The sequence below is a fragment of the Blennius ocellaris genome, assembly GCF_963422515.1.
Source record: "Blennius ocellaris genome assembly, chromosome: 18".
NCBI lineage: Eukaryota > Metazoa > Chordata > Actinopteri > Blenniiformes > Blenniidae > Blennius > Blennius ocellaris.
The window spans coordinates 332161-357160 of record NC_137667.1 but is presented as its reverse complement, the minus strand read 5'-3'; the positions used below and the strand labels follow the sequence as shown (position 1 = coordinate 357160).

The 25000-nt window shown below is 46.9% G+C and overlaps 3 protein-coding genes across 5 annotated transcripts; all 3 read right to left on the bottom strand.

The window, feature by feature from the left end:
* Positions 1-716: 716 nt before the first annotated feature.
* Positions 717-7153, bottom strand: cUnh1orf198 (chromosome Un C1orf198 homolog). 3 transcript variants are annotated; one of them, XM_080513670.1, is made up of 6 exons: positions 6791-7153; positions 6017-6067; positions 5822-5944; positions 4947-5564; positions 4382-4705; positions 717-1863 (listed from the first exon to the last, which is right to left on the bottom strand). In XM_080513670.1, the coding sequence occupies exons 1-6, from the start codon at positions 7094-7096 to the stop codon at positions 1807-1809; spliced, it is 1479 nt and encodes a 492-aa protein (XP_080369796.1). In that variant the 5' UTR covers positions 7097-7153; the 3' UTR covers positions 717-1806. The 3 variants fall into 3 exon arrangements, with proteins under 3 accessions (XP_080369796.1, XP_080369797.1, XP_080369798.1); XM_080513671.1 differs by having other exon boundaries at positions 4947-5090; positions 6791-7139; XM_080513672.1 differs by having other exon boundaries at positions 4947-5087; positions 6791-7139.
* A 2790-nt stretch (positions 7154-9943) lies between these two features.
* Positions 9944-13672, bottom strand: LOC308143186 (gap junction Cx32.2 protein-like; the record flags this gene model as incomplete). Its single annotated transcript, XM_080513926.1, has 2 exons — positions 9944-10594; positions 13544-13672. 2 exons carry the CDS (start codon positions 13670-13672, stop codon positions 9944-9946), a joined length of 780 nt encoding a protein of 259 aa, XP_080370052.1.
* Positions 13673-20395: 6723 nt separating this feature from the next.
* On the bottom strand, positions 20396-24606 carry LOC308143185 (uncharacterized protein; the record flags this gene model as incomplete). Its single annotated transcript, XM_080513925.1, is given in 8 exon segments — positions 20396-21276; positions 21344-21431; positions 21717-21797; positions 21942-22528; positions 23181-23745; positions 23747-23767; positions 24135-24320; positions 24478-24606. Coding segments are annotated over 8 exon segments (2538 nt in total).
* Between the last annotated feature and the right edge of the window lie 394 nt (positions 24607-25000).

Below are 25000 nucleotides of genomic sequence, written 5' to 3'. Positions count from 1 at the left end.
AGAGGGTAGTACTCTGTAGTGTGTAGTACTCTGTAGTGTCTAGTAACTAGAGGGTAGTACTCTGTAGTGTGTAGTACTCTGTAGTGTCTAGTAACTAGAGGGTAGTACTCTGTAGTGTGTAGTACTCTGTAGTGTCTAGTATCTAAAGGGTAGTACTCTGTAGTGTCTAGTAACTAGAGGGTAGTACTCTGTAGTGTGTAGTACTCTGTAGTGTCTAATACCTAGAGGGTAGTACTCTAGCGTCTAGTACCTAGAGGGTAGTACTCTGTAGCGTCTAGTACCTAGAGGGTAGTACTCTAGTGTCTAGTACCTAGAGGGTAGTACTCTAGCATATAGTACCTAGAGGGTAGTACTCTAGCATCTAGTACCTAGAGGGTAGTACTCTAGCATCTAGTACCTAGAGGGTAGTACTCTAGCGTCTAGTACCTAGAGGGTAGTACTCTAGCATATAGTACCTAGAGGGTAGTACTCTAGCATCTAGTACCTAGAGGGTAGTACTCTGTAGCGTCTAGTACCTAGAGGGTAGTACTCTAGCGTGTCTAGTACCTAGAGGGTAGTACTCTGTAGCGTCTAGTACCTAGAGGGTAGTACTCTAGTGTCTAGTACCTAGAGGGTAGTACTCTAGTGTCTAGTACCTAGAGGGTAGTACTCTGTAGTGTGAGGACTGTTCTCCTCCATTAACCCTTCCAGAGACGAGCCGCAGATTAAATCTCGACTTTCTTTATTTCCTCTGAACAACAAACAAGCAGCAGAGACTCAATCAGCACATTCATAGAAAATTCAGGAAAATAGTTCTCTAGTGGTGGAACGTGGCAGAACGTGGTGGAACGTGGCGGAACGTGGCAGAACGTGGCGGAACGTGGAGGTGGGACAGGTTCGGTTCTCGCTGGCCGACTCGGAGAACCTCAAGCTTTAATTCTAATTCAAACGTGGAACCGGTGGTTTTAAACTTCCTGTTCTGTTCTAGTGGGACGCAGAACGTCGGCCATGTTGGGTGAGGAGTGCAGCTTTTTAAAACTCATGGAACACATAAATAAAGGCCTACAGGTTCTACCGTCAAGGTTCTACATGCCTTTCCTGCTTTGCTAATGGCTAGCTTAGCTAATGGCTAGCGTAGCGGCTAACGGCTACGTGAGAGCAACTTCACACTGCAAGCAGCTGAATCACCGACTGGATATAGAACCTCCAGTAGTAAGAGGTTCTGGAAGCGTGGAGCCTCCAGAGAGAACCTCCAGAGAGAACTCCAGGGGGAACCTCCAGAGAGAACTCCAGGGGGAACTCCAGGGGGAACCTCCAGAGAGAACCTCCAGGGTGAACCTCCAGGTGGAACTCCAGGGGGAACCTCCAGAGGGAACCTCCAGAGGGAACCTCCAGGGGGAACCCGACTTGCTGCAGAGCACTACAGTGAGTAATCTAATTACAATCTGAACAGTTGAGACGAACGTTTTACTGCCAAACGGTGGAACCAAGAAGTTCCATGAACATGAAGGAGGTTCCAGCTCTTCTGCAGCACCATGGAGACACGTGGAGACATGTGGAGACATGTGGAGACACGTGGAGACACGTGGAGACACGTGGAGACATGTGGAGACACGTGGTCTTTTCTCATTCGGTGCCGCTTTTTAAAACCAAGAGCAGAAAACTAAACCTGGAATCGTCTGAAAAGTGAAGGTGGAACGGCAGGAAAAGAAAGAGGAAGAACCCGAGCCACTGAGGAGGAGAACGTAGTGTTGAAGGATGGGTGTCTGTAACCATGGCAACCTGGTCCTCCAGGTGAGGAGGAGGAGGACGAAGGTCGGCCGGCGGTTACCAGTTGTCCAGGAAGTCGAATCCCGTCTTCAGGACGTTACTGCTCGTGTTGAACTGAGAGGAGAGACGGCGTTAGAACCAGGTTCTCCACAGAACGCTGACCGGAGAACCAGGTTCTCCACAGAACGCTGACCGGAGAACCAGGTTCTCCACAGAACTCTGACCGGAGAACCAGGTTCTCCACAGAACGCTGACCGGAGAACCAGGTTCTCCACAGAACGCTGACCGGAGAACCAGGTTCTCCACAGAATTCATTCACTAACATTTACTGCACTATCATCTGCATACGGACAGTTTGTCCTACGTTGAGTCACTCTGGACTAGAGGGACGAGGACAGTTTGTCCTACGTTGAGACACTGGACTAGAGGGACGAGGACAGTTTGTCCTACGTTGAGACACTGTGGACTAGAGGGACGAGGACAGTTTGTCCTACGTTGAGACACTGGACTAGAGGGACGAGGACAGTTTGTCCTACGTTGAGACACTGTGGACTAGAGGGACGAGGACAGTTTGTCCTACGTTGAGACACTGTGGACTAGAGGGACGAGGACAGTTTGTCCTACGTTGAGACACTGGACTAGAGGGACGAGGACAGTTTGTCCTACGTTGAGACACTCTGGACTAGAGGGACGAGGACAGTTTGTCCTACGTTGAGACACTGGACTAGAGGGACGAGGACAGTTTGTCCTACGTTGAGACACTGTGGACTAGAGGGACGAGGACAGTTTGTCCTACGTTGAGACACTGTGGACTAGAGGGACGAGGACAGTTTGTCCTACGTTGAGACACCGTGGACTAGAGGGACGAGGACAGTTTGTCCTACGTTGAGACACTGGACTAGAGGGACGAGGACTAGAGGGACGAGGACAGTTTGTCCTACGTTGAGACACTGTGGACTAGAGGGACGAGGACAGTTTGTCCTACGTTGAGTCACTCTGGACTAGAGGGACGAGGACAGTTTGTCCTACGTTGAGACACTGGACTAGAGGGACGAGGACTAGAGGGACGAGGACAGTTTGTCCTACGTTGAGACACTGGACTAGAGGGACGAGGACAGTTTGTCCTACGTTGAGTCACTCTGGACTAGAGGGACGAGGACAGTTTGTCCTACGTTGAGACACTGGACTAGAGGGACGAGGACAGTTTGTCCTACGTTGAGACACTGGACTAGAGGGACGAGGACAGTTTGTCCTACGTTGAGACACTGTGGACTAGAGGGACGAGGACAGTTTGTCCTACGTTGAGACACTGGACTAGAGGGACGAGGACAGTTTGTCCTACGTTGAGACACTGTGGACTAGAGGGACGAGGACAGTTTGTCCTACGTTGAGACACTGTGGACTAGAGGGACGAGGACAGTTTGTCCTACGTTGAGACACCGTGGACTAGAGGGACGAGGACAGTTTGTCCTACGTTGAGACACTGGACTAGAGGGACGAGGACTAGAGGGACGAGGACAGTTTGTCCTACGTTGAGACACTGTGGACTAGAGGGACGTGGACTAGAGGGACGAGGACAGTTTGTCCTACGTTGAGACACTGGACTAGAGGGACGAGGACAGTTTGTCCTACGTTGAGACACTGGACTAGAGGGACGAGGACAGTTTGTCCTACGTTGAGACACCGTGGACTAGAGGGACGAGGACAGTTTGTCCTACGTTGAGACACTGTGGACTAGAGGGACGAGGACAGTTTGTCCTACGTTGAGACACTGGACTAGAGGGACGAGGACTAGAGGGACGAGGACAGTTTGTCCTACGTTGAGACACTGGACTAGAGGGACGAGGACAGTTTGTCCTACGTTGAGACACTGGACTAGAGGGACGAGGACAGTTTGTCCTACGTTGAGACACTGTGGACTAGAGGGACGAGGACAGTTTGTCCTACGTTGAGACACTGTGGACTAGAGGGACGAGGACAGTTTGTCCTACGTTGAGACACTGGACTAGAGGGACGAGGACAGTTTGTCCTACGTTGAGACACTGTGGACTAGAGGGACGAGGACAGTTTGTCCTACGTTGAGACACTGTGGACTAGAGGGACGAGGACAGTTTGTCCTACGTTGAGACACTGGACTAGAGGGACGAGGACTAGAGGGACGAGGACAGTTTGTCCTACGTTGAGACACTGGACTAGAGGGACGAGGACAGTTTGTCCTACGTTGAGACACTGTGGACTAGAGGGACGAGGACAGTTTGTCCTACGTTGAGACACTGTGGACTAGAGGGACGAGGACAGTTTGTCCTACGTTGAGACACTGGACTAGAGGGACGAGGACAGTTTGTCCTACGTTGAGACACTGTGGACTAGAGGGACGAGGACAGTTTGTCCTACGTTGAGACACTGTGGACTAGAGGGACGAGGACAGTTTGTCCTACGTTGAGACACTGGACTAGAGGGACGAGGACAGTTTGTCCTACGTTGAGACACTGGACTAGAGGGACGAGGACAGTTTGAACTGGTGTTTTTACAGATTAAATCAATATTTTCCCAGCAGACAGTTTTCTGAACGCTGCAGTTTGGACTCTCGTTGGTCCTCGTCTCCGTGACGACGGACTGAGAGGACGCTCACCTGAGAGAAGGCGGCGTTGGCGTCGGGGACGGCCTGGTCCTCCTTGGTGTCCACGCCGCCCGGCGGTCTGGACATCCGTCCGGCGGAGGCGAAGACGTCGTCGGGGGCGTTGCTGACGGAGGGCAGGGTGCTCTGAGAGCGCTCCCAGACCGCCGCCGGGACGGGGGACGGCGGGACGGGGGACATGGACAGGGAGGCCGGCGTGGCGCTGACCGCCACCGGGGCGGGGGGCGGCGGGGCGGGGGGCTTGGGGGCCCGCTGCTTGGTGGGCCTGGGGACCGGTGGGGGGAGGGGCTCCGGTACCTCGGGCTCCTTACTGCTCTCCTGTGGACCGAGACAGGGTCCCGTCACTAATCCCTGTAATCCCACCATCATTCACCCTGAGCCTCTGTAATCCCTGTAATCCCACCATCATTCACCCTGAGCCTCTGTAATCCAGTTAATCTCACACTTTTTCAAGCCCCCAGAAGGTAGGAAAGTATCCGAGTACATGGTGCAGTGATACGAAAGGCTAATCCCTACTAAAGGTGTTCCCCTCTAATCCCCCCCCCCCCCCAGGGCTCACCTGTCTCAGGTAGGAGGGCAGGGTCTTCTCTCCCTTCTCCAGGGACTTGATCTGGCTGGGGGTCAGGGTCTGGAAGTCCTCCTGCCCCCCCTCCAGGCGGGACCGCTCCGCGCTGATCTTCCAGAACGACGACTCCTCGTCCTGCTGGGACACACACACACTGCTGGGACACACACACACTGCTGGGACACACACACACTGCTGGGACACACACACTGCTGGGACACACACACACTGCTGGGACACACACACTGCTGGGACACACACACACTGCTGGGACACACACACTGCTGGGACACACACACACTGCTGGGACACACACACTGCTGGGACACACACACACTGCTGGGACACACACACACTGCTGGGACACACACACTGCTGGGACACACACACACTGCTGGGACACACACACTGCTGGGACACACACACACTGCTGGGACACACACACTGCTGGGACACACACACACTGCTGGGACACACACACACTGCTGGGACACACACACTGCTGGGACACACACACACTGCTGGGACACACACACTGCTGGGACACACACACACTGCTGGGACACACACACACTGCTGGGACACACACACACTGCTGGGACACACACACTGCTGGGACACACACACACACCTCGCTCACACACTGCTGGAGAGAGTGTCTGCGTCTGTGTGTGTGTGTGTGTGTGTGTGTGTGTGTGAGTGTGTGTGTGTGTGTGTGAGTGTGTGCAGATAGTTTCTATTTCCACACAATGTAAAACCCAAACATCTTGGGACTGTTGAGGTTTAAGCTCCTGGTTTGTGTAGATCTATAGAAGCCCCGCCCCTCTCTGTAGAAGCCCCGCCCCTCTCTCTGGAAGCCCCGCCCCTACCTTGGTCCCGGCACTCTTCCCCAGCTGGACCCCGTGAGGAAGTTTAGCAGGTCTGCAGTCGAGCTGAGGAGCCGGGAGGAGCTGGTCTGAGGAGCCGGGGGACAGACTGAAGTCCAGCTGGCTCTGAGGGACACACTGCAGGTGAGACGGGGGGGGGGGACGGGGAGGGGGGGGGCAGAGGGGGGGGGACTCTACCTTGGTCTCCCAGCAGAAGGGGGCGGAGTGCTCGTCCTGCCAGGTGATGTCCTGAACACAGCAAGTTACACCCAATAAGACGGGACATTTCGTCTTCACTTTAATTTAAATACGTCTTCATATTAGATACTTGATAATGTAACTCAACATTTACCTCTGAGATTACTTTGCTGTTAGGTATTTTGAATAATGGTACTTTTTATTTTAAATTGTGACATTAGGCCTTTCAGCACTGATGTCATTCTTTAGAATCCCACTTCCTGAGGAAAATATGACAAAAATACATTAAAATGTACTGCTAACATTACAATTTATAAATGGAAATATAGAAATGACCAATAACATTTTCAAAAGGGTAAAATAGGCATATATTTACAGTAAAACAGTGGATGATCAAATTAATTCCATGTCATTTTTAAAATATAAAAGTTGACTGAATTACATTTAAATAAATACTAACGAGTTTAAAAAGAATCGAATGTTTCAATGAACGCGATGAGGAATATTTTGTAATACTTTAAATCACCATATGAAAGTTTCAACATTAAATGTTTGTCACGAACGTGCTCAACACGTCCAATGACGTCACACGTCGGCGACGTGGCCATTGTCGGCGGAACAACGCCACGAGCCATCCTTGTCGTGACGTCGATGACGTCATCGCGTCGGCGACGTGGCTATTGTTAGCTCGTCGCTCGCATTATTTCTTTATTTATTCAACCGCTCAAATCGCAGCGACGCGTGACGGAGAGAGTTCTGGGGGAAAAGAAGCACCTCCTCGCCGAAGTGGACGACCTTCTGCCCGGTGAGCAGCCGCAGGGTGGGGTAACACTGCACCTCCTCCCGCTCCACCCGGTGCATCGCGTACCGCGCTCGGATGTGCGGCTCCATCAGGCGGTTGTCGATGGCGGCGTCCTGCTCCTGCGGCGTCATCCGGTCCCAGCCCGGGCCGTGCTGGGCCTTGATGCTCTCCCGCTCCTGCATGATCTTCCTGGCCATGGAGCTGATGGAGGAGAAGTACTCCATCTTCTTCTCCTCCATCCGGTGGGCTTCCAGCCCCGCCATGGTCGCGGCGGCCATCTTGGATCGCGTTTGTTGTTGTTGTGGGAGGAGGAAGAGGAAGCGGCGGGTTGCCAGGTTGGTCGACTTTCCGGGGAAATGTCCTGATTTTTTGAAAACGTGATCGTAGACGAACAAAACGTTTTTTGTTTTTGTTTTTTTTGTGACTTTAAAGTCACGTGGTGATTCCACGAGGGTTTTCTGAGTGTTTTGTAAATTCATCAGGGGGTTGGGAGAGAAATGATTCACCGCAGGGGGTTAAACGTTGAAAGTTTGCTCGCTGACCGGTCAAACAAACATCTTTACATAAATAAATAAAGTATGGTCAGGTTTCACACCTGATGCTGGCCAGGTGCCAGCATCAGGTGTGAAACCTGTGTAACTCTAACCTCACTTATTTCACTCTAATCTGACATGATTGAGTCTGAACTCACGTGATTTACATCCTATTTTCACTCATTTAACTAAACTCACATGATGAACTCTGAACTTACAACATTAACTTTAAACTTACAGAATTAACTTTAAACCCACAAAACTTAAATTCTAAACTCACACAATTAATTCAAAATCCATTTGGAATTTAACTTAATTCTTAAAGGTTTTATTAAGTTGGTTAATAAAATGTTATTCACCTTTCACAACAGTATGCCAGTTTTTATCAAATTCTCTCTCTCTCTCTCTCTCTCTCTCTCTCTCTCTCTCTCTCTCTCTCTCTCTCTCTCTCTCTCTCGCTCAGTAAATCAGACTCCAGCAAGAAACAAAACGATTCCAAGCGTCATCTGCATCATTCATATGGTTGCTATGACGACATGATCTTATAAATATATCCTATTTGATATTTATCACGTACTAATATTCTGACTTTCCCGTGAGTTCAAAAAAAAATTTTCATTGATTGAGGCGATTTTTCTGAAACGTTTGAGCTGGAAATGTGTCACATCTGGCAACCCGCCCCGCATGGCGCCCCCTGCCGGCCACGTGCTCTGCAGGCGGTAACGGGAAGGAATAACATCTGGAACGTTCCCGGTTCCCAGAACAGAATCAGACATGAAGCAGTTTGACGAAGCGACGATCAGAATCAACAACTTTTATATGTTCCGTGTCTTTGAACCTTCAGGTTCTTCCTTGTTCTGTAGTTTTTCTCCTGCAAAACAATAGTAGAGCTGCTTGAACGTTCTAGCTTCACTGTAATTCCCAGATTTAATGTGAACCTGAATGATATATTCTGTAATGTAACGCTTCCTGCCACGTTTCTAATTAGAACACGAGTCGTTTACTTTGTCACAAACGAGATTCCCAGTAAGTCATTGTACTTTTATTATTTTTATCTATAAGCAACAGAAATATTGTTTCATGGTTATAAAAGCAGTGAAATGACAGAAATAGACAGATTCTTTTGTCATTTTTATTAGAATGGATTTTTTTTTTTTAATAAAGTATTTATTAGAATAAAAACCAGGTGCAAAAACACCTGTGAAGATACAAAACATGAATAAGAGAGATGGTATTTACATGTGTGGAGGTTCGTCTGTGACGTCAGTGAAGCCGAGCAAGGTTCTCCAGTAAAGGAGATCACTGTGACTTTTACCAGGCAGACGGTTTCCATGACGATAAGGTCTCACCGAGAAACTTCCAAATACCCAGAGGGTGTACTTTGTGGTTTGAAAAATGTGTTTTATTGTATTTTATTGTATCCTGTCATTGTTTTTTTACTTATTAAATACATGATTATAACTATTTCTGTGAACTTGTGCAACTTTGAACTCAAGAAAACGTGTGTGTGTGTGTGTGTGTGGGGGGGGGGGGGCATGCAACTCACATGGTTGATTCTAATCCCACTAATTCTAATCCTACTGGATTAACTGTAATCCCACTGGATTAACTCTGAACTCACATAATTATCTCTAATCTAACTGGATTAATTCTAATCCCACTGGATTAACTCTAATCCCATTTATGGAAGTACAACTAAAACCAAAAATAAGTTTTTTTTCCTGCGATGAGATTATTTGTAACGTCTTACTTTCAAAACTTTCATCCTTGTTAAAGAAGCGCCGGAAATTATTTTGTGTGAAAAAGTAAAAGTCTCTAGAAAAACTACTTGATTACACTGACGGTGTCCAAGTCTTTGTAAAAGTTTCACTTAATTAAGCAAACTTGCTGATAATGTAGGTTATAAACTATTTTGTTCTTGTAAGTGACATAGTGGTGGCAGCGCCCCCTGGTGGCGGTGGCAGCGCCCCCTGGTGGTGGTGGAACGCCCCCTGGTGGCGGTGGCAGCGCCCCCTGGTGGCAGTGATGGGAACGCCCCCTGGTGGCGGTGGCAGCGCCCCCTGGTGGCGGTGGAACGCCCCCTGGTGGCGGTGGCAGCGCCCCCTGGTGGTGATGATGGGAACTCCCCCTGGTGGCGGTGGCAGCGCCCCCTGGTGGCGGTGGAACGCCCCCTGGTGGCGATGATGGGAACGCCCCCTGGTGGCGGTGGCAGCGCCCCCTGGTGGCGGTGGAACGCCCCCTGGTGGCGATGATGGGAACGCCCCCTGGTGGCGGTGGCAGCGCCCCCTGGTGGCGGTGGAACGCCCCCTGGTGGCGGTGATGGGAACGCCCCCTGGTGGCGGTGATGGGAACGCCCCCTGGTGGCGATGATGGGAACGCCCCCTGGTGGCGGTGATGGGAATGCCCCCTGGTGGTGGTGGCAGCGCCCCCTGGTGGCGGTGATGGGAACGCCCCCTGGTGGTGGCGGTGGCAGCGCCCCCTGGTGGCGGTGATGGGAACGCCCCCTGATGGCGGTGGAACGCCCCCTGGTGGCGGTGGAACGCCCCCATCAGTCCCCCCCAGACCCTGGCCTGTGGGCTCGGCGGCGCCCCCTCAGGTGGAGGAGTAGCTGGCGTCCTGCAGGCGGAGCTTGTCGTTGGCCAGCAGGCGCTCGCCGTTCAGGCGGGGGAGGAGCGCGATGGCGGCGGGGGAGTCGTGGCGGCGGCGGCGGCGGCGGCAGAGCAGGTAGAAGACCTCCACCACGTTGAGCAGCAGCGACACGCAGGACATGACCAGCATGAAGATGATGAAGACGGTCTTCTCGGTAGGGCGCGACATGTAGCACTCCACGGTGAAGGGGCAAGGCTTCCGGGAGCACACCACCAGCGGCACCATGACGAAGCCGTACAGGAAGTACTGGCCCACCAGGAACGCCACCTCCAGCGCCATGCGGAACACGATGGAGGTCAGGTAGTTGCCCAGCAGGTCGCCCCTGATCTGCACGTGACCCTTGTCGTCGGAGTACTTGGGCGCCTTGCCCAGGTGGCGTCCGGCGTCCGTCTGCAGCAGCGCCCGCAGCTTGTTCTCCTTGTGGACCACGTGGACCACGTGGGCGAGGTAGACCAGCGTCGGCGTGGAGACGAACACGATCTGCAGAACCCAGAAGCGGATGTGCGAGATGGGGAAGGCGTGGTCGTAGCACACGTTCTTACAGCCCGGCTGCTTCGTGTTGCAGATCATGTTGGACTGCTCGTCGCCCCACACCTGGAAGGTAGGGGGGGGTACAAGTAGGGTTAGGAGTTAGCAGTAGAAGTAGAAGGTAGGAGTAGAAGGTAGGAGTAGAAGTAGAAGTTAGGAGTAGTAGAAATGAGAAGATAGAAGTTAGAATTAGGAGTTAGAAGTAGAAGTTAGGAGTAGAAGTAGAAGTAGAAGGTAGGAGTAGAAGGTAGGAGTAGGAGTAGAAGGTAGGAGTAGAAGTTAGGAGTAGAAGTAGAAGTTAGGAGTAGTAGAAATGAGAAGTTAGAAGTTAGAATTAGGAGTTAGGAGTAGAAGTTAGAAGTAGAAGTTAGGAGTAGAAGTTAGGAGCACAAGTTAGGAGTAGAAGTAGAAGTTAGGAGTAGTAGAAGTTAGGAGTAGAAGTTAGAAGTAGAAGTTAAGAGTAGGAGTTAGGAGTAGGAGTAGAAGTTAGGAGTAGGAGTTAGGAGTAGAAGTAGCAGTTAGGAGTAGAAGTTAGGAGTTAGGAGTAGAAGTAGCAGTTAGGAGTAGGAGTTAGGAGTAGGAGTTAGGAGTAGGAGTAGAAGTTAGGAGTAGGAGTTAGGAGTAGAAGTAGCAGTTAGGAGTAGAAGTTAGGAGTTAGGAGTAGAAGTAGCAGTTAGGAGTAGGAGTTAGGAGTAGAAGTAGCAGTTAGGAGTAGAAGTTAGGAGTAGGAGTTAGGAGTAGAAGTAGCAGTTAGGAGTAGAAGTTAGGAGTTAGGAGTAGAAGTTAGGAGTAGAAGTTAGGAGTTAGGAGTAGGAGTAGAAGGTAGGAGTAGAAGTTAGGAGTAGAAGTAGAAGTTAGGAGTAGTAGAAATGAGAAGATAGAAGTTAGAAGTTAGAATTAGGAGTTAGGAGTAGAAGTTAGGAGTAGAAGTTAGGAGTAGAAGTAGAAGTTAGGAGTAGAAGTTAGGAGTAGAAGTAGAAGTTAAGAGTAGGAGTTAGGAGTAGAAGTAGGAGTTAGGAGTAGAAGTAGCAGTTAGGAGTAGGAGTTAGGAGTAGAAGTTAGGAGTAGGAGTTAGGAGTAGGAGTAGAAGTTAGGAGTAGGAGTTAGGAGTAGAAGTAGCAGTTAGGAGTAGAAGTTAGGAGTTAGGAGTAGAAGTAGCAGTTAGGAGTAGGAGTTAGGAGTAGAAGTAGCAGTTAGGAGTAGAAGTTAGGAGTAGGAGTTAGGAGTAGAAGTAGCAGTTAGGAGTAGAAGTTAGGAGTTAGGAGTAGGAGTAGAAGTTAGGAGTTAGGAGTAGGAGTAGAAGGTAGGAGTAGAAGGTAGGAGTAGAAGTTAGGAGTAGAAGTAGAAGTTAGGAGTAGTAGAAATGAGAAGTTAGAAGTAGAAGGTAGAAGTTAGAAGTTAGGAGTAGAAGTTAGAAGTAGAAGTTAGGAGTAGAAGTAGAAGTTAGGAGTAGAAGTTAGGAGCACAAGTTAGGAGTAGAAGTAGAAGTTAGGAGTAGTAGAAGTTAGAAGTTAGGAGTAGAAGTAGAAGTTAGGAGTAGAAGTAGAAGTTAGGAGTAGAAGTTAGGAGTAGAAGGTAGGAGTAGAAGGTAGGAGTTAGGAGTAGAAGTTAGGAGTAGAAGTAGAAGTTAGGAGTTAGGAGTAGAAGGTAGGAGTTAGGAGTAGAAGGTACAAGTAGAAGTTAGGAGTAGAAGTAGGAGTAGAAGGTAGGAGTAGAAGTTAGAAGTTAGGAGTAGAAGTAGAAGTTAGAAGTAGAAGTTAGGAGTAGAAGTAGAAGTTAGAAGTAGAAGTTAGGAGTAGGAGTTAGGAGTAGAAGTTAGGAGTAGGAGTTAGGAGTAGAAGTTAGGAGTAGAAGTTGGAAGTAGAAGTAGAAGTAGAAATGAGAAGGTAGAAGTTGGAAGTAGAAGTTAGAAGTAGAAGTTAGGAGTTAGAAGTAGAAGTTAGGAGTAGAAGTTAGAAGTAGAAGTTGGAAGTAGAAGTAGAAGTAGAAGTTAGGAGTTAGAAGTAGAAGTTGGAAGTAGAAGTTGGAAGTAGAAGTTAGGAGTAGAAGTAGCAGTAGAAGCTAGAAGTAGAAGTTAGAAGTAGAAGCTAGAAGCTGGAAGTAGAAGCTGGAAGTAGAAGCTGGAAGTAGAAGCTAGAAGTTAGAAGTAGAAGCTGGAAGTTAGAAGTAGAAGTAGAAGCAGAAGTAGAAGCTAGAAGTAGAAGCTGGAAGTTAGAAGTAGAAGCTGGAAGTAGAAGCTAGAAGTTAGAAGTAGAAGCTGGAAGTAGAAGTAGAAGTAGAAGCTAGAAGTAGAAGCTGGAAGTAGAAGTAGAAGCTAGAAGTTAGAAGTATAAGCTGGAAGTAGAAGTAGAAGCTAGAAGTTAGAAGTAGAAGTAGAAGTAGAAGCAGAAGTAGAAGTTAGAAGTAGAAGCTAGAAGTAGAAGCTAGAAGTTAGAAGTAGAAGCTGGAAGTAGAAGCTGGAAGTAGAAGCTAGAAGTTAGAAGTAGAAGCTGGAAGTAGAAGTAGAAGTAGAAGTTAGAAGTAGAAGCTAGAAGTAGAAGCTAGAAGTAGAAGCTGGAAGTAGAAGTAGAAGCTAGAAGTTAGAAGTATAAGCTGGAAGTAGAAGTAGAAGTAGAAGCTAGAAGTTAGAAGTATAAGCTGGAAGTAGAAGTAGAAGTAGAAGCTAGAAGTTAGAAGTAGAAGTAGAAGTTAGAAGTATAAGCTGGAAGTAGAAGTAGAAGTAGAAGCTAGAAGTAGAAGCTAGAAGTTAGAAGTATAAGCTGGAAGTAGAAGTAGAAGCTAGAAGTAGAAGCTGGAAGTAGAAGCTAGAAGTTAGAAGTAGAAGTAGAAGCCAAAAGTTAGAAGTAGAAGTAGAAGTTAGAAGTAGAAGCTAGAAGTTAGAAGTATAAGCTAGAAGTAGAAGTTAGAAGTAGAAGCTGGAAGTAGAAGTAGAAGCTAGAAGTAGAAGTAGAAGTTAGAAGTAGCAGTAGAAGCTAGAAGTAGCAGTAGCAGTAGCAGTGAGGCGGGGCTCCAGACCTTCTCGGCGCCGGCCCCCAGCACCATGATCCTGAAGATGAAGAGGACGGTGAGCCAGACCTTCCCCACCACGGTGGAGTGAGACTGGACCTTGTGGAGCAGCGAGGACAGGAAGCCCCACTCACCCATGCTCTACACACACACACACACACACACACACACACACACACACACACACACACAACAAACTTCATTAATCACATGTTAAAAGCACACAGATATATATTTTAATGTATTAATAAACTAAGAAAAGGTTTCATAGATTAGAAAATGTAAATGAAACGGCCTGTTGTTTTCTAAAAAGATGAGCGTATTTAAAAAAAGATTTAAAAGTAGTTTAAGTGAAAACAGAAACGTTTTTTCACAAGGCAGCGTTTTGAAAACGTCGGGACCAAGTTTGAAAAAAGTTGTGTTTTGCCCGTTTCCATGGAGACGGAGTGTTTTCATAAATGTGTGTTTGCCTCGTCGTCATGGAAACAAACCTCTCGTATGAATTCCTCTGGTCTTTAGTTTCATTGATTCGAATCTTCGAGGTAAAATAACAAACCAACAGTAGAAACTTTGTTCTGCAGTAAAAGTGCGATTAAAAAGCAGTAAAGTCTTTATCTTTACGACGAGCACAAGGTTCACGTGTTTACTTTGAACATTTAGACTTTTATTGCACAAGGTTCACGTGTTTACTTTTAACATTTAGACTTTTATTGCAGGTCAGATAAAAACTTGGTTTTCCTCTTGTCACATGATTTTAATCTGTGATTTTTTTTTTTATTTCAAGTTTTTAAATCACGTAAAACAAAAGAACATTTGATATATTTAAATGTGGAAGTACTCTAGTTACTCTGTAGTTACTTAAGATTTGAAGTAATGTACATGTGCCATAAACATTTCTCATTCTTCATTTATTAAAATATTAACTATAATATTAAAATACTACTTGTAGTGTGCGACTTCTACTCTTGATATGAAACCAGTGATGTAGAGTTATAATTTAAAACTACAGTTCACCTCATACTCTTATAGAAAATACTACATGTAAAAACATCAGGATACAACAGATTACTTTGGACAACTCGGTTTATTTCCTGTGACTCCAGAAGGTTTCAGTCGTTTGGCTTCATGTTGAGACGCAGTTCATTCTGTAGTACTTGTTTGTTTTTGTTCAAATACACATATTTTCATCATGTGCGGAAAGAAAAATGTTTTGGTACTGTAGTATTTTACCACATGATGGTACTGTAGTATTTTACCAGATGATGGTGCTGCAGTATTTTACCACATGATGGTGCTGCAGTATTTTACCACATGATGGTGCTGCAGTATTTTACCACATGGTGGTACTGCAGTATTTTACCACATGATGGTACTGCAGTATTTTACCACATGGTGGTACTGTAGTATTTTACCACATGATGGTACTGTAGTATTTTACCACATGATGGTGCTGCAGTATTTTACCACATGGTGGTACTGTAGTATTTTACCACATGATGGTACTGTAGTATTTTACCAGATGATGGTACTACGGTATTTTACCACATGATGGTACTGCAGTATTTTACCAGATGATGGTACTGCAGTATTTTACCAGATGATGGTACTGTAGTAGTTTTACCAGATGATGGTACTGCCGTATTTTTACCACATGATGGTACTATGGTATTTTACCACATGATGGTACTGTAGTATTTTACCAGATGATGGTACTACGGTATTTTACCAGCTGATGGTACTGTAGTATTTTACCAGATGATGGTAGTACAGTATTTTACCAGATGAAGGTACTGTGATATTTTACCACATGATGGTATTATGGTATTTTACCACATGATGGTATTGGGGTATTTTTACCAGATAATGTTACTACGGTATTTTACCAGCTGATGGTACTACAGTATTTTGCCAGATGATGGTACTGCAGTATTTTACCAGATGATGGTATTGGGGTATTTTACCAGATGATGGTACTACGGTATTTTATCAGATGATGGTACTACAGTGTTTTACCAGATGAAGGTACTGCAGTATTTGACCAGATGATGCTACTACAGTATTTTAACAGATGAATGTACTACAGTGTTTTACCAAATGATGGTATTGGGGTATTTTACCAGATGATGGCACTACGATATTTTACCAGATGATGGTATTGGGGTATTTTACCAGATGATGGTACTATGGTATTTTATCAGATGACTGTACCACAGTATTTTACCAGATTATTGTACCACAGTATTTTACCAGATGATGGTACTACGGTATTTTTCCAGATGATGGTACTACGGTATTTTGCCAGATGATGGTACTACGATATTTTACCAGATGATGGTACTATGGTTTTTTACCAGATGATGGTACTACGATATTTTACCAGATGATGGTACTATGGTTTTTTACCAGATGATGGTACTACGATGTTTTACCAGATTATGGTATTGGGGTATTTTACCAGATGATGGTACTATGGTATTTTACCAGATGATGGTATTGGGGTATTTTACCAGATGATGGTACTATGGTATTTTATCAGATGACTGTACCACAGTATTTGACCAGATTATTGTACCACAGTACTTTACCAGATGATGGTACTGCAGTATTTTACCAGATGATGGTACTATGGTATTTTACCAGATGTTTGTACAACAGTATTTTACCAGATGATGGTACTACAGTATTTTACCAGATGTTTGTACAACAGTATTTTACCAGATGATGGTACTACAGTATTTTACCAGATGTTTGTACAACAGTATTTTACCAGATAATGGTACTACAACATTTTACCAGATGATGGTGCTACAGTATATTAACAGACAATGGTACTACAGTATTTTGCCAGATGATGGTACTACAATATTTTACCAGATGATGGTACTACAATATTTTACCAGATGATGGTACTACAATATTTTACATGATGATGGTACTGTGATATTTTACCACATGATGGTATTAGGGTATTTTACCAGATGATGGTACTACAGTATTTTAACAGATGAATGTACTACAGTGTTTTACCAGATGAAGGTACTGCAGTATTTAACCAGATGATGGTACTACGGTATTTTACCAGATGATGGTATTAGGGTATTTTACCAGATGGTGGTACTACGGTATTTTACCAGATGATTGTACCACAGTATTTTACCAGATGATGGTACTATGGTATTTTACCAGATGATGGTACAACATTATTTTGCCAGATGATGGTATTGGGGTATTTTACCAGATGATGGTACTACAGTAGTTTACCAGATGATGGTACTGCAATATTTTACCAGATGATGGTACTGTGGTATTTTACTAGATGATGGTACTGCAGTATTTACCAGATGATGGTACTATGGTATTTTACCAGATAATGGTACTACAGTATATCAATAGACAATGGTACTACAATATTTTACCAGATGATGGTACTATGGTATTTTACTAGATGATGGTACTGCAGTATTTACCAGATGATGGTACTATGGTATTTTACCAGATGATGGTACTAGGGTATTTTACTAGATGATGGTACTGCAGTATTTACCAGATGATGGTACTATGGTATTTTACCAGATGATGGTACTACAGTATATCAATAGACAATGGTACTACAATATTTTACCAGATGATGGTACTATGGTATTTTACCAGATGATGGTACTACGGTATTTTACTAGATCATGGTAATGCAGTACTTTACTAGATCATGGTAATGCAGTACTTTACCAGATGATGGTACTGCAGTATTTTACCAGATGATGGTACTACGGTATTTTACCAGATGATGGTACTACGGTTTTTTACTAGATCATGGTAATGCAGTACTTTACAAGATGATGGTACTGCAGTATTTTACCAGATGATGGTACTATGGTATTTTACTAGATCATGGTAATGCAGTACTTTACCAGATGATGGTACTGCAGTAGTTTACCAGATGATGGTACTACGGTTTTTTACTAGATCATGGTAATGCAGTACTTTACCAGATGATGGTACTACGGTTTTTTACTAGATCATGGTAATGCAGTACTTTACAAGATGATAGTACTGTGGTATTTTACCAGATGATGGTACTACGGTATTTTACTAGATCATGGTAATGCAGTGCTTTACCAGATGATGGTACTGCAGTATTTTACCAGATGATGGTACTATGGTATTTTACCAGATGATGGTACTACGGTATTTTACTAGATCATGGTAATGCAGTGCTTTACCAGATGATGGTACTGCAGTATTTTACCAGATGATGGTACTAGGGTATTTTACCAGATGATGGTACTACGGTATTTTACTAGATCATGGTAATGCAGTACTTTACCAGATGATGGTACTGCAGTATTTTACCACATGATGGTACTATGGTATTTTACCAGATGATGGTACTACGGTATTTTACTAGATCATGGTAATGCAGTACTTTACAAGATGATGGTACTGCAGTATTTTACCAGATGATGGTACTACGGTATTTCACTAGATCATGGTAATGCAGTACTTTACCAGATGATGGTACTGCAGTATTTTACCAGCTGAATGACAATGAATTTGACCCCCGATTCAAATTGTACTTGAGTATGAGTAAAATCCCATTAAAAATACACAAAAGTACGACTAGATTCCAATAAAGTACTATCATTGAGTTATTTCCAGAGTACAGTTGGACTAAAGTAAGAAAAACAAGTTACATTGAAGGAACCTAGACTTTTGTCAGCAAACGTTCTTATCAATCAGATTATTAATTAATATTTGAGCACATTATTGATTAAGAATCACATTTTCTGGGTGTGAAACCGCGATGCTAGCTACCTACCGGAGAGTCGTGGCGGTTTAGCCGAGAGACGAGACGAGCTGCTGCCTTCAGCCCTGTGATCAGAGTAATGGAGTACTGGAGTACATGGAGTACATGTGTCACGTTGTGCTGACCGCTGGACTCCAGCAGGTTAATGATTGGCGCCTCTATCTACCAACATTCTGCTGCTTTTTATGATTCATTGTTCCTTTTTATCTGTTTTGGAATATTTCCATTCCGCGGAACCCAAAGATAAACCGCCAAGTCACTTTTTACATTTTAAACATGAAACCTGAGGGGAATTGAACCGTGTGCCTCATGTCCGGGTCAAACCCTGAGCACCAGGTCCTTTTTAAACTGTGTACAAGTACAGGAGTGTGTACGGCCCAGAGGTACGTCACAGTAACTAGAATAGTTCTGAATTAATGAGACAAATTGATTTCAGTGGAAATAGATTTGGTTTTTCCGTGTTTGTATTGAAACAAATGAAGAAAAACAGACTGAACTAAAGCTGAACAGGACCTTTAAAGTTTAGAAAGTACTTTTTACACCATTTGTACAAAAAGCATATTTTATCCAGTTAGTTTCAAAATATTTCAATGAAACACATTTAGTGAGATTTAACTTTGATACTTGTTATTTATTATGGTCTTTGATAAAAAATTAAAAAGTAGAAATATTGTAAAACATGTCCAAAGAAATATCAGAATATATTAAGATTAAAAATCTCAGAAATTGGAATGAGTTCAGTTTTTGTGTCAAATAATTCACATTTTTCCAGTTTAATTGAGTTATTTACAAATTTATCAAATGAAAATTGGAATAACATAAATACATTTCTCACTTAATTCCTATACTGACGACTTTGTCCTTAAATATGTTTAATCAAAGAAGAAAAGCAGCAGAGTTTGTGAAATATTCTCACTTTTTGACAATATTATGTTGAATACTTAATTATTTAGTCAGTTATTTATGTTTGTATGTGTGTGCACATATATATATATATATATATATATATATATATATATATATATATACACAAAGTCAGTATTCGATTTTTTTGTTTTGTTTTTGTATGTATCTATATTTTGGTAATGTTTTTGCAGCTCTGGAAGAAAATAATAGTAATAGTAAAAAGTAGAAAACATTTGATGTTCTGAAATGTTTTAAAATATTTTTAGGATTTAGTTAAAGTAAGAAAAAATTATCTAATGTATTTTTCACTATTGAAATACATTTGTACTATTGAAATACATTTGTAATTAGATTGATGATTTGTAATCATAAAGTAAGTAATAAATCAATGTTCATGTCTAAAAGTAGTATTTTGCTCCCTGATTCATGTCTTTATACTGATCTTTGTTCCACACGCCTCGTTATACCACCGACTATCTAGCAGGGCTTGTTCTAAAAGTTAATAATTACTTTATTGTTTCACAACAGGCATTTATCTTCTCTGATAATATTCTAAATCAAAACAAGATAACTTGTTATGCAACATTGGCCATTTTTAAAACTCATTTATTGTTTTTTAACTATTGACTGGAGAAAAGAATGAAAAGAAAAGAATGATATTCCTTAAAAACAAGGGGACTTTACATTCTCGCCGGTGAATAAAAGGTAGAAAACACTGGAACACCTTTAAAGATTTATTAAAAACAACAAAACACAAGATACTTCAGGGGAAACAATCAGATTGTTAAATCCGTCAAAAGGACAATAACTTAGAGAACAAATTCACCTGCGACAAAACGTACAGAAACACCTTTACACCTTTATTTTGATTTCCCTCCATAAAATATACAAAAAAGAGCAGAATAGCATGTTAGAAATGGGCTCAGCAGGGGGTCCGGGGGGGGGGTCCGGGGGGGCCGGACTGCTGGGCCACTCTTGGCGGGGACTTGTTGGAAGCGTGGTCTGAACCTGGGCCGGGGCCTCGGGGGGGAACTGGGGGGGCCTCGGGGGGAACCGGGGGCCTCAGGGGGGAAGTGGGGGGGCCTCGGGGGGAACTGGGGGGGGCCTCGGGGGGAAGTGGGGGGGTCGGGGCTTCGGGGGGACCCTGCAGGTCAGTGTCCGCCCAGCAGCCTCTTCTCGTCCTTGGCGCCGTCCAGGCTGCCGCCCAGGCTGCCCTCCAGCTCCAGGTTCATCTTGTTCTGCTTCAGGGTCTCCTCCGAGGGGGGCCAGCGGGGCCCGGACAGCGAGGCCGGGTTCTCCGGAGACGTGGCCTCGTGGCGGCGGCGGCGCCCGGAGCCGCAGCGGACCCGCGTGCAGACCAGGTAGAGAACCTCCACCACACTCAGCAGCAGCGACACGCAGGACATGACCAGCATGAAGATGATGAAGATGGTCTTCTCGGTAGGGCGCGACATGTAGCACTCCACGGTGAAGGGGCAAGGCTTCTGGGAGCAGGGGAACATGGGCACCATGACGAAGCCGTACAGGTAGTACTGGCCCACGATGAAGGCCGCCTCGATGACGATCTTGGCCACCAGCTGGGTCAGGTAGCTGCCCAGCAGGTTGCCCTTGATCTTCACCTTGCCCTTGGCGTCGGTGTACTTGGGCACCTTGATGAGCCGCGTGCCGCCGGGCGACAGCAGCTGCTCCCGCAGCTTGTTCTCCTGGTGGATGACGTGCATGGCGTGGCCCAGGTAGATCAGGGTCGGCGTGGCCACGAACAGGATCTGCAGCACCCAGAAGCGGATGTGCGAGATGGGGAAGGTCCAGTCGTAGCACACGTTCTCGCAACCGGGCTGCTGGGTGTTGCAGATGAAGCCCGACTGCTCGTCGCCCCACACGCTCTCGGCGCCGGCGCCCAGCACCATGATCCGGAACAGGAAGAGCACGCTCATCCAGATCTTGCCGATCACGGTGGAGTGGGACTGCACCTTCTCCAGGAGGCCCGACAGGAAGCCCCAGTCGCCCATCGTCACGCTGTTCTGTCTCTGATCTGCCAGGAAACAGTGGACACGTTTGTTCAGTGCGGTTCTTTAACGGGGCGTCACCACCACCGCCACCTTCTCTGCTCTGGGCTTCAGCGCGAGGACTGGAACCGCAGCACGGCCTCCAGTAGAACTCCTCGCCCCAGAACATTAACCACAACGTCTTACCCAATCAATAGAGTGAGAAAGGAAAACGGCTCGCTGCTTTGTCAATACGTCTTTCTTCTGTTGGTTCTTCAGTGTTACTCCGGGAACCTCCAGCTATTCGGTCAATATTGAAGCCAAATAATTCTTTATCAGGTTTTGAAACGGTTGTAAAAGAAGGACTTCACTGAAGACGTCGAGACAAAACCAGTCAAAAGTGGTGATTTCCTCAGAAAGACTTGAATCTGTCTTTGGTTCAAACCCCAGCGAAGACGTTTGTTAGCGTAGAGACGTTGGTTCTTACCTGCTGCTTGTCCTGGAGGACTGACTGCCGGCGGGACGAATGGCTAACTGGGCGTTGGACCTTGGAGTTGCTGGAGTTGGTCTGATGAGGGACGGAGTTACGCAACTCACATCTGGCTTCATGTCACGTTGCTCCGTCAGCAATCCAGAGCAGAGACAAAGTTGGAGGAAAAAGACGGGAGGGACGGCGTGTAATGATTGACTGGAGGAGAGTGGGAGGACGGACGGTCTGCTGGTGGACGGTCTGCCGGTGGAGGTTCTGCTGGTGGAGGTTCTGCTGGTGGACGGTCTGCTGGTGGAGGTTCTGCTGGTGGAGGTTCTGCTGGTGGACGGTCTGCTGGTGGACGGTCTGCTGGTGGACGGTCTGCCGGAGGACAGTCTGCTGGTGGAGGTTCTGCTGGTGGACAGTCTGCTGGTGGAGGTTCTGCTGGTGGACGGTCTGCTGGTGGACGGTCTGCCGGTGGAGGTTCTGCCGGAGGACGGTCTGCCGGTGGAGGTTCTGCTGGTGGACGTTCTGCTGGTGGAGGTTCTGCTGGTGGACGGTCTGCTGGTGGACGGTCTGCCGGTGGAGGTTCTGCCGGAGGACGGTCTGCCGGTGGAGGTTCTGCTGGTGGAGGTTCTGCCGGTGGACGTTCTGCCGGTGGAGGGTCTGCTGGTGGACGGTCTGCTGGTGGAGGTTCTGCTGGTGGACGGTCTGCTGGTGGAGGTTCTGCTGGTGGACGGTCTGCTGGTGGAGGTTCTGCTGGTGGATGGTCTGCTGGTGGAGGTTCTGCTGGTGGACGGTCTGCTGGTGGAGGTTCTGCTGGTGGACGTCTTTTTTCCATGTCGGCCATACAAGTGTTTTTGCTTCTGCCTGCTTCAGTCTTGTTCTTTTGATTTTAAATTGTGATTTATGTTTGAATATAGTTTTTTTATTAGACTGAAATAAATAAATAAATAAACTAAAGCAAACGACGACACAAGTAACATTTCTACATGAAGACAATCTATTGGTCCTCTGCTGAAGAAGTCAAATGTCCAAAACACGTCTCCTGTTGCATTCTGGGTGTTTTTAGGCTAATGCTGGTTTAGCTCAGCTCCGTGTCGCTACGCTAACATGTTCTGTTGTTTTATCTGATAAACTTTATTATTGTGGTGGTTTGTTGGAGTGGAGGAGGAGGAGGAGGAGGAGGAGGAGGAGGAGGGGGAGGGGGAGGAGGAGGGGGAGGAGGAGGAGGAGGAGAATCGTCCTGCAGTTCGTCTGAAAGTTGATTTATTGAATGAAAACAAGAGTTCATGAAGTGAAAAGTTTTTTAAGGAGAAACTTTATCATGAGAACCGTCGTGTTGACAGAAGCTGCTACACACACACACACACACACACACACACACACACACACACACACACACACACACACACACACACACACACACACACAGTGGTCAGATGTGGATTTCTCCCATGTTGTTGACGTCTCCGTTCACACCTAGCTTGCGCCCCTGTAGCTCCGCCTCCCGGTTGACGAAGTTCTGCACGACCTCGCCGCCGCCGCCGACCCGGCGGCCAAAGGTCGTCCGGCCGGCGGTGGGCGGCGGGGTGACGGGCGTGACGGTGTAGTCCTGCCGCCGGGCAAGGCACTCCTTGGCCGCCTTCACACACAGGTAGAGCAGCTCGGCGAGGCCGAGCGCCAGCGACACCACCGCCGCCACTAGCATGAACCAGATGATGACGGACTTCTCGGTGGGCCGCGACAGGAAGCAGTCCACCTTGTGGGGGCAGGGGAAGCGCGTGCAGACGTAGCGGGTCTGCAGCGTGAAGCCGTACAGGAAGTACTGGCCGGCGATGAACAGCACCTCCAGGACGATCTTGGCTAGCAGGTGCAGCACGTAGCTGCGCAGCAGGCGGCCGCGGATGCTCACCTTGCCGCTGCTCTTGGTGTACTTGGGAACCTTGGCGGTTCTGTGGAGGAACATGCCGGCCGGGTCGTCCAGCGCCGCCACCTTCCTCATCTTCTCCTTCATCTGGGGGCAAAACAACAACAACAACGGCCTCCTTTACCAAACACCCCCAGTCCTGCTCAGGTAGTACTGGGTCAGGCCCCGCCCTCAACACGCCCACTCTGCAGCACATAGCATGTAGCATGTAGCGCATAACATGTACCACGTAGCATGTAGCACGTAGCATGTAGCACGTAGCATGTAGCACTGACCGGGTCACCTCATGAGCAGTTAAACGACTAAACAATGTCGTTCTAAGTCTGCTGGTGATGAAGTGTCCTTCTCTGATCTGGTTCAGGTCTCAGACCAGAGGGTACGGGGGTTCAGGTCTCAGACCAGAGGGTACGGGGGTTCAGGTCTCAGACAGGGTACGGGGGTTCAGGTCTCAGACCAGAGGGTACGGGGGTTCAGGTCTCGGGGGGGGGGGGGGGTTCAGGTCTCACCTTCTTCTCGGCGTGCAGGACGTGCAGGACGTGTCCCAGGTACAGCAGCATGGGCGTGGCGATGGCGAGGATCTGCAGAACCCAGAAGCGGACGTGGGACACGGGGAAGGCGTGGTCGTAGCAAACGTTCTCACAACCCGGCTGCTGCGTGTTGCACACGAAGTCCGACTTCTCGTCTCCCCACACCTGGAACCCAGAGGCAGAACAGAACCGTTCAGGTGTAGTGGGGGGGGGGGGGGGGACAGGGTCCAGTGGGGGGGCGGGGTGTAGTGGGGGACAGAGTGCAGTGGGGGGGGACGGAGTGCAGTGGGGGGGGGGGGGCAGAGTGCAGTGGTTCTCTCACCTTCTCGGCTCCAGTGTGAAGAACCATGATGCGGAACACGAAGAGCACAGTGAGCCAGACCTTCCCGACCACCGTGGAGTGAGACTGCACTTTGTCCAGCAGGCGTCCCAGGAGGTCCCACTCACCCATCGCGCCAACTAGCTGTCTGTGAGGACACTGGACATTACTCCTCACTCTGGACATTACTCTGGACATTACTCCTCACTCTGGACATTACTCTGGACATTACTCCCCACTCGGGACATTACTCTGGACATTACTCTGGACATTACTCCTCACTCTGGACATTACTCCTTACTCTGGACATTACTCTGGACATTACTCTGGACATTACTCCTCACTCTGGACATTACTCTGGACATTACTCTGGACATTACTCCTCACTCTGGACATTACTCTGGACATTACTCCTCACTCTGGACATTACTCTGGACATTACTCCCCACTCGGGACATTACTCTGGACATTACTCTGGACATTACTCCCCACTCGGGACATTACTCTGGACATTACTCCCCACTCG